We start from the raw sequence: 10,485 nt of genomic DNA, 5'->3' as shown, positions 1-10,485 counted from the left end.
TTTTGATGTGTTCTTGGATTCGGTTTGCAAGGATTTTATTGAGTATTTTTGTATCAATATTCATAAGGGAAATTGGTCTGAAGTTCTCTTTCTTTGTTGGATCTTAGTGTGGCTTAGGTATCAGAGTAACTGTGGCTTCATAGAATGAATTGGGTAGAGTACCTCCTGTTTCTATTTTCTGGAATAGTTTGAGGAGAGTTGGACTTAGGTCTTCTTTGAAGGTCTGATAGAACTCTGCACTAAACCCATCTGGTCCTGGCCTCTGGGAGGACAGGGTTCCTTTGTCCTTGCTCCTGCTGACACAAGCTCCTCAGGGATTCTCTGGAGCTGATGTTGCATTCCACTCACCTGGGATCCTGAGGTCCTGGGGTACTGAGAGTCCTCTGGAGCATTCAGTGCCCTCTGCTGGGGTTCAGAAGAGTGTTTTGTGACATTTCAAAATATAACTTCAGTGGAAGGGCTAGAGAAGGAAATGCTGATGTAAGTTTGAGAATGGCTATCAACTGTAGAATTAAATTCAATAAAACAAAATAACATGTTTTAGATAACTTCTAGTGCCAGGATGAAAAAAAAAACACCCAAAAATAAGAAAACAAAAAATTAGAATTATATAATGTGAGGTGTCAAACAGACCTAAATACAGTAGGAAAAAATGGTTTCAAATGTACAAACTTCAATAACTTCAAGGACAATATAAAGCTACTTGTAGTGGAAAATTAATCAGATAAGGGATAAGGGCAAATCCTCAATACAGAAAAAACATCCCGATAATGTATGTAAACACTCTGTTCTAAAACAAAAGGAGCACAATCATGCATCCCCTCACAGGGCCCTGAACACTGGTTCTTGATATGGTGAGAGGAGAACCACAGTGACAAAACATAGTGACCTAAAATCTATCAGCTCATTCAATGCAACCAACATTCTAAACAATATTTAATTAGTATTCTCAAAACTATTAAACTTATGACAAAAAGAACAATTGAGACAGTAAACAGGAGCCCAAGGTGCCATAGAAATTGCAATTAGACAACTAGAATGGAATTCTCAATAGAAAAAAAAATGACAGTGAGACAAAATAAGAAAGACTAAATAAAACATAAGGCATAAATAAATAAATTAATTAAATAGTGGATGTTTGAGTATTTGAAGCTATTTTGTTAACTCTTTGATGATTTTGTACACTGTATTTTTATGATATTAGTTAACCTTTATTATCTTCTCTCAAACTCACCTCCCCATTCCATGTCCACTCCACCTTGAGGTTTCAGTCTTTTTAAAAAACCCATTGAATGCAATCTGTATTACCCATATATTCACTTTTTTGTGTGTGGATATCCACCGGAATATGGTTGACTTTAATAAAAAACAACCCTTCTCTCATCAGGTACCAATTTCTACAGCTCCACCGATAAGGGTGGGACTTTGTACACTCTCCAGCAGTTCTAAGGCTTTGCATAACTAGAACTTGTAAAGGTCTTAGACATGCTGCCACAACCGCTATGATTTTACATCTACAAATCTCCTTCAAATGGTGTTTTCTTGTAGTCAGTCACCACACCTGATTTGTTTGTTCTTACTAGTTTTTTGTTTGTTTGTTTGTTTGCTTGTTTGTTTGTATGCTTGTTTGTTTGCGTTTCTAATGTAATACTCAAACATCCCAAGGGGCTTTTTACTATGGCTGTACTTAGGGCTAAGCACTCTTTGATCATTTCTCTTCTGCAACCCAACTACTGTAGGACTCTGTTTGCATCATTATGTACTGCAAAAAACTTCTCCAATGTTGGGAGATGCACCAACTTATGACTGATTAGCACTAATGAGTGTGGCATTTTGATGGTTGTGTGAGACAAGATAGGGTACTAAATACATAGGCAATCTCTCTATTAATCTTGCCAATCTCTCTGTAACTATAACCTTATTCTAAGATAAAAGTTGAATGTCAAAAATTCTGCTTATTTTCTTGAATGAAAGTTGGGTAGGAAAGAAGAAAGGAAGGAAGGAAGGAAGGAAGGAAGGAAGGAAGGAAGGAAGGAAGGAAAGAAAGAAAAAGGAAAAGAAGTAAGAAGTAAGAAAAGGGAAGAAGAAGAGGAAGAAGAAGAAGAAGAAGAAGAAGAAGAAGAAGAAGAAGAAGAAGAAGAAGAAGAAGAAGAAGAAGAAGAAGAAGAAGAAGAAGAAGAAGAAGAAGAAGAAGAAGAAGAAGAAGAAGAAGAAGAAGAAGAAGAAGAAATTCCTACATCATTGTTATGTATTTTCTGTGCCTCTACATCTTTAGGCACTTTTTTATTTCTTTATTTTTCTTTCTTTTTATTGGATATTTTATTTATATTTCATGTTATCCCCTGTCCCAGTTTTCCCTCTGGAAACCCACATCCTATCTCCTTTGTCCTCCCCAGTGTTTCCCCCACCTACCCCCTCCTGCCTCCCCACACTGGCATTCCTCTACAATGGTGCACTGAGCCTTCACAGGACCAATCACTTTTTTAATCATTTAAATCATCATTGGAGTATTAGTTGAATAATTAATTATTTACAGCATATTTATAATTTAATTGTGTAAATTAATATCAAACTCACATACACTATAATTCTCACAAGACCATTCCAGATGTCTAAAAATGTTCTTTTTTTTCTCATCTTCTTTTATGAATCCATGTGTTCTATGCACATATGTACATATGTTGACACATGTACATACATATGTGCTCATGCAGAGGCCATACTATGCAATGATCTCTATGGCTGTCTTCGATTTTCCCTAAAGTTGGAGTCTCTTGATGAATCTGGAGCTTGGCATTTTATAAGATTTTGGGTAGGTTGTCAGGTGATATTCTGTCTCTCCCTCTCCCAGCACTGGGGTTACATGTATAGTGCCATGCTCACCTTTTGACTTGGGTGATGAACTTCAATCTTAATGTTTGTGCACTAACCTCTCTTCTCCACTGAGACATCTCATGATCCTCTGAAATTACAATGTTTTACTGCAAATAGTGAAAAGATTAAGGACATTTGTGATTGGCCATGGTGACACATGCCTCTAATCTGCCCAGTCAGAATTGGAAGATTTTTCACAGAACAGCCTGAGTTACAAAATGAGTTTAAAGGTTACATGACAACATATCATGACTTTGTCTTAAAAGTAATACTTATTGTAAAAATAAGTATGTCTACCAAAAGATTCAGAGTTTAGTGCTTTGCAAATTGAAATATTTACAGTTTTTTTTTCTTTTTCTACTCATTGATCTCAAGATTTTTGCAGCTGCCTGGTCCCTAAGCATGATTTGAGCTGAGAGAATAGGGCTAAGATCAGTTTTCTGTTCATAAAATATCCATTGTTTTGCTGTAGATCTTGCTGTTTCTGATTCACCTTGCTAAGTATTATATATATCTTTTCCTACTATATGTAAAGTGAGCATACAATACAGGCACACTTTTTATTATATATAGTGGATTTGTTCTGAAATGACACCTATAGCTAATGTTCTGAAAACTTGTCCACAGCCAGTGCTTAATTTGTGAGGTTCTGGAAACTTTGGAAGTTGGGGCACAGCTGGAGAAAATAGGTCACTGCAGGAAGGCCCTTTAGGGACAAATTATCCCTGGTCATTTTTATAATCACTCTCTGCCTTCTGGCATGCTGTAATAGTGACCCATTTTTGCTACTGTATTGTCCCTGAAAGGATGGAAATTTTGAATCAGAGAAAAGACAAACTCTTCATGAGTTTATTATCCAAACTTATCACAATGTTTCATATTTCATAATAGAATGTTTTGCTCCTTTTAATTATTCATATTTTGATACTTACTGTTTTGTAATGGTATTTGATAATACATATATGTACACAATGCATATTCAATAGGGGAATGAACTCTTCCATCTCATTATCAAGGTAACATGACATGTTCCCATCATATATTTGAAGCAGGCTAAAAACAAAGCCAGCCCTCCACTGTAACTATTAGAGACACATCTGATGTTATAGTCAGAGGTTAAGCAGGCTAATGTTCAGTAAAGAGAAAAAAAGGGGGCTAATGCTGAGCTATTGGACACAAGGCCATCACAAGAGAGAGGAAAAGCATGGCGCTACTTGGAGATGCCTCTTACTCTTCTCCTCGGTACTATGCTACAAAGACTTTGAAGCTTATAGGAATAATCAGGAACACAATCAACACCTTGGATATTTCAGAAATAGGCAGCTTCCCATATGATTGAGACATATTATATACATGTATGAAATTTTAAAAGAAAAGAATCCTTGATAAATAAAGATTTAATGATGATTGACACCGAGAAACTCTTCATGGAAGAGGTGAGAAAAGTCATTTAGAAGAGTCATGCCTGAGCCAGGCATGGTGGTGCACGCCTTTAATCCCAGCACTTGGGAAGCAAAGGCAGGTGGATTTCTGAGTTCGAGGCCAGCCTGGTGTACAGAGTGAGTTCCAGGACAGCCAAGGCTACACAGAGAAACCCTGTCTCAAGAAACAAAAACAAAACAAAACAACAAAAAAGAAAGAAAGAAAAAGAAGAAAAGTCATGCCTACAGGAGGGAAAGGCGTGTATGGTGAGCAAAAAAGGGCATCAAAGAGATGGTGGGACTCTCTGCTGGAAACAAGGATATTCCCAGAAAACAAAATTTTTCTTCCTGGCATTGTCAAGTCTTCCAATATGAGCTTAATATAAAAAGGAAAAATTTTCTAATTAACCTCTTTATTGCATATGAGTTTTTAGAGTGGCCAGTCAGTTTTAATGGATGAGCGTTGCTTCCATTCACTGAGAAGACTGTTGCAGGTTTAATGTTTCAGCATGAATGAACAACCCACACAAATGCATTTGTAAATAATGCAGAAAAATCCAGTAGCATAAACCAAATGAAACCAACTGAAATCAGCCAACCCAACCCAACCCAAATTTAAAAAAAAAAAAAAAAAAAAAAAAAAAGATCGTTGTGGTGTTGAACACCATTAATCCCATCACTTTGGATGCAGAGGCAGAAGATCACTGTGAGTTCCTAGCCATCATGCTCTACACACTATGGTAAAGGCCAGCCAGGGCTGCACAGGGAAACTCTGTATCAAAAGAACTGTATTAACAAGGCAATTTCTAAATATGAGATTCAAAAATTTTGTTTTCCAATAATGCATTCATTCTCTGAAACAGGGAAGAGTGGCACAGAACAAACTCCAGAACTGGGTGAAGGAAAAGCACACAGTGTGTAAGATTGTAGGAAACGTGTGTGGTCACACTGAGCACTGTGAGTCCCACACAGTGTCACTTCCTTGTGGAGAGAAGTCATATTGTTTTTCATGTTTCCATTACCTCAATATAGATCTGTGTTTTAGTAAAAAAAAATTGAGATTATTTTTTTATATACTCATTTTTTACTAAAGTAAATTAACTTGAAAAGGCTAAAAACAGAAAATATTGAAACTATCAAATCATACTAACCAAAAGTATTCTCTTAAGTAAGATGAATAAAACTAACCTGAAAATACTCATCCTCAAGATACAAAGAGAAGGCTTTAAAGGGGTTTAAATCTATCTAGATGTATTATTGTTAACTCTTGGTGGGTGAATGTGGGGACATCCTATAATTGTTTCTACCACGTATCTGAACTCATGAAGCTAATTATTCCTTACATAATCCCCCCCATAAAATAATCACATACTAGCAATACTATCATGATCAAGCATACATTGCTGCCTCTGGATTGTGTTCTAATCAGAACTCTAGATATGATATAGATTTGCTAATGTAAAATATTCTTTACACATGCAAATTCTGTTTCTTGAACACCTTCCTTAGAGTAGATTTGACATACTTATTCCTCACACTTAAATCAGAGAATTCAGCATGGACACAATTGTTGTATAAAACAGAGATGGTGCTTTATTTTTCTTCTTGGAGCAAATTAATGAAGGTTGAAAATGTATGAAGCCAGAGAAAAAGAAAGACAACAACTGCAAAGAAGTAGGAATTGTAGCTGTTAAATGCATTGAATCTGCCCTTGCTGGATTTTATACATAGGATGCAGGTGATGTTGAACATGTAAGGGGCTAAAGTGGCCTGTGTTAGAACACATTGAATCACTGTTGTACAGAAGTACTATCTTATTGACAAAAGTACTGGAGTAGGCAAGTGGAAGCAGTTGAAGAAGATCACAGAAGCAGATGTTTATTACTTTACCCTTGCATAAAAGCACTCTCAGTGTTGGAGACCAGGTTGAGAAAACCCAGGCATCTTACATCCCAGGCTTCTCACAGCCCAGGCATTTTTACAGCATGCAGCTGGGAGCCATATAGTTCTTTGTCAGGAGCCCTTTCCCCTCTCTCTCTCCGTGGGAACCAGCAAGATTCTGGCCCTAAGCAAACATCATGGACTGAGGGAGTCTTCCTACATTCCGGATCTGCCCGGAGCTGTCACCTTGGGCTGTTAGAAAAAAACGGACTCTGAGATTAGCTGCCTAAGGTTTTGGAGCAGTGACGCCAAGCAACTGAGATAAATCACAAGTTTCAAACTCCCAATTAGCCTCCCCATTTGTCCTTCACTGTGCTTCTTTTTGATCACTCCCTAACCCCTCTCTGTATTGTATAAAACCTGAGCACTTTCCCTTAGTAAATGAGACTATAACAAGCACGCATGATCTTCGTCTCTTTCTTATTCCCATTTCAATATTGGTTTGGGATCCCCCTCGAGCCCCACGTTGGGTGCCACACAGTCCTGTGGCAGGATGCATGTGCTTGAATTGTATCTTTAGTGAAGCCCACAGCATACATCTCACTTATCATCCAGAAGCAGGCTTAAGATTGATAACATTATTTACCAAGCAGTTGCAGGTGACAACATAGTGGTCATATGCCACTGGTCGTATGCCAACAGTTAACATTGTAACAAATATTAGGAAGGAAGAGAGCAGAGTCATTTGGTTCAGGGAAGGAGTGACAACATTTTCTTGTACAAAGCTCATCATTGAAGTTAATGACAGTTTGGTAGAGCTTAAAACTAAAAATGATCAACTTACCATATGGCCTATCAATTCTAGTGGTGTAAACGACCTCTCCCCTCCCCAACAGAAAATGTACATGTAAGATAACTTGTGCATGGTTGGTTACTGCAGAAGTGCTTCTCTTCAAATGTTGAAAGCCATCCAAATGTACATGCAATGATGCATGGACAGGAAAAGTGTACTTTGTCTAGGAACTAGAACATTGTTCTGTAGTTAAAGAGGCCTGCAGTTCTGAAATATGTCACATCTTCAATGGCCTGAAGCATGCCAAGAGAAAGGAATAAGAGCAAGTCACACATTATGTGGCACCTTGTATAGGAAATGTAGGAAACAAGATGGAAAGGAACTTGATGCCTGCCTGGTATATGAAAAGGGAGATATCAGTTGACCACATGTGGTTATGAAGGTTTAGTGATAAAAAATAAATCTATAGTAGAATATGGTGACATTGGTGTAACTCATGTTTTAACTGTATGTTGAAAACAATGAATTTTCAAATATATCAGATACCCTCTAGAAATGTGTTATAAACCTTACAAATATGAGTCAGTGAGATGGTTTAGTTAGGAAAAACAACCACACCACAGGCATGGTGAACTGAGTTAACTTCATGTAGCTTATTTAAAAGATGAACAAAAGAGCCAACTCTACAAATTTGTCCTTTGATCTTCACATGCACACTCACACATCACATGTGTGCATATGCACATACACATAAACACAAATTAGCAGACACATAATACTAATAGATGAAAAAATAAATTGCAAATGCACCAAAATAATACTGACATCATGCAAACCACACAAAAATAGTCCATCATATCCTGCTGCTTTCCCACTCTTCTGGAAGTCTTTCCAATCTAGGGCACATCCAGAAGATACAGCATTAATGCATGCCTTGTTTTGTGTTTACTTTAATTAATTTCTATATTCTGAATGATTAGTATTAGAACCATCTCTTTATATTTTGAGAAAAAAGTAGCACATTTTTTTCAGACACGACCATTATCTATTTATTGCCCAGTACATTTTGCACAAAACTTAAATAAGCATCATTCTTATAAGTAATGTGAATAGCCACAGGTAGATATGCTATTATACGGGGATAAAGTAATTGGGGTAACTTGTCTAATCTAGGTGGCCAGCTTGTATCATTATCAATTGGCACAGAAATTATTGTGTGAGTAGCTTGTGAACTGAAAATTTATTGATAAATCTGACTGATTAATTATAAGTTTCAAGACTTTTGTTTTACTAGGTTATTGGAATGTGGGACCACTAATCACAGGGATTTATGGCTGAGAAGGAACTAGTGTCTCCAGAGTCAAGTAAAACAGTGGTGGGAATATTATGATTGGTCGCTGATGAGGCTATAAAATTAAGTTTATTGTGTCTCCCATGCATGTCAGGAACCCAGAAAGGATAGTTAGTTTAGGGGTATGAATTCTACATGTAATTAGAGAGAGAACTACTTTCCAGTTTTAAATTTTCTATATAAAAACAGCACAATAATGTACTCGTCTATCACTTCTGAAACAGAGATTCTATAATGTGGTCTTGGGAAGTGCAGTTGTTATTTTAAATAGAGAAAAGTAGTACAGAATGCTCAGGAAACAGGAAACTTTCAGGAACAAAGTGGATGGCAAATTCCCCAAGCTGGATCGGTAATTACGGCAATAGTGTTGAGCATGTGCTTATGTGTACAGTCTTGTTCAGTTATTTCAGTGTTATTTCCCTGAATGTGGAACAGTATTATTTCTAATTATTATATTCCATAATACCCTACATGTTGATGAAGATATAGAAGGGATATTTTGGGTTTATTCATTTTTGCTAAGTCTACTTAATTTAGAGATCATTTTTTTCACAATTGGTTGATAATACACTAAATTAAGAGGGTAGGATACAGAAAAACTAGATAATAGATAACTTTCTACCACATGTACTTATTTCCTTAAACAAGAAAGTAAAATATCTCCAGAGAATAGTCATATTATACACACATAAACATAATGAACTATAGGAAGACTTTGGAGTGTTTTGAAAACTATTTAGAGATGTGGTAGTTGACATAAGGTTGATAGACCCTGGGACAACCCAGAACTGCTTTCTTCATGTATCTAAATTTTTTTAATCCAATTCTTCTTGACAATTTTTGGTAGTAAATAACCATGTGTTAATGCAAATTTCAATATTTAACATGTCTTGTCTCAAGGTATTTTTCTTGTCAAAATTTTAGATATAAGAATTTTCTACTAAGGCAAAATATTATTTTACATATGAAATGTCTTCTTTCGAAATAACTTATTTAGAGCAAGTTTGACATCTCTATTCCTCAGGCTGTAGATCAAGGGATTCAGCATTGGTACAACAGTAGTGTAAAACACAGAGGTCACTTTCCCTTGATCTTCAGAGCTAACTGATGATGGCTGAAAATACATGAATCCCAAAGAACCAAAGAAGACAGCAACAGAAGAGAAGTGGGAGCTGCAGGTGCTGAATGCTTTGAATCTGCTTTCAGTGGATTTAATGCGAATGATTCTGGCAATGATAAAGCTGTAAGAGCTCAAGATTGCCAGCATTGGCACACAGAAATTAAAAGTACTGAGGCACAGAAGTACTACCTCATTGACAAATGTGCTGGAGCAGGCAAGTTGCAGCAATGGAAGAAGATCACAGAAGAAGTGATTTACTACATTAGCCTTGCAGAAAAGCACTCGTAGCATGCAAACAGTATGAAGTGTGGCTTCAATGAAACCTATGCTATACACCCCACCTATCATCCATAAACAGACTTGATAGGACATGGTGACATTATACCTCAAGGGGTTACAGATGGCAACATAGCGGTCATATGCCATTGCAGCCAACATATGACACTCAGATATAACAAAAACAAGGAAGAAATAGAGCTGAGTCATACATTCCTCATAGGAGATGACATTCTTCTTTGCTACAAAGTTCACTAGCATTTTGGGGGTAATGACAGTAGAGTAACAGAGGTCAATGAAGGACAGGCTGCTGAGGAAGAAGTACATGGGTGTGTGCAGGTGGGAGCTGAGAAGGATCAGAATGATCATGCCCAGGTTCCCCAGTGCTGTGAACAGGTAGATTCCAAGGAAGAGGAGGAAGAGGATCAGCTGCAGCTCTGGTTTGTTTGTTAACCCAGCGATGATGAACTCTGTCACTGTGGACTGATTGCCTTCAGCCATTTCCTCCTGAACATTTTTTTATAGGAAGTGAGAAAAAGATTGTTTATCACTCTGCACTTGATTGTGACACTGAATTAAAATAATTTTACTCTGTTGTCATCTACTGCCAACAGTTCTTCATGGGTATTACAATTAAAAGACATTAACATGAAACATAAAAATAAATATCTACTATATCTATATTTATCTGCATTCCATAAACCCACAAAGAAAAGCTATAACAAATTCTATGGAGTTATCTAGAAATCTCTCATGTCTATCTTATAAA

General features: G+C 36.8%; 1 protein-coding gene across 1 annotated transcript; it reads right to left on the bottom strand.

Annotated features, from left to right (window-relative positions):
• Positions 1-9,278: 9,278 nt before the first annotated feature.
• On the bottom strand, positions 9,279-10,223 carry LOC110328020 (olfactory receptor 150-like). The gene has a single exon (XM_021207368.1). The coding sequence runs from the start codon at positions 10,215-10,217 to the stop codon at positions 9,279-9,281; it is 939 nt and encodes a 312-aa protein (XP_021063027.1). The 5' UTR covers positions 10,218-10,223.
• Between the last annotated feature and the right edge of the window lie 262 nt (positions 10,224-10,485).

This window comes from Mus pahari, chromosome 10, assembly GCF_900095145.1.
Source record: "Mus pahari chromosome 10, PAHARI_EIJ_v1.1, whole genome shotgun sequence".
Taxonomy (NCBI): domain Eukaryota; kingdom Metazoa; phylum Chordata; class Mammalia; order Rodentia; family Muridae; genus Mus; species Mus pahari.
The sequence above is the reverse complement of the archived record's forward strand: the minus strand, read 5'-3'. Positions and strand labels throughout refer to the sequence as shown.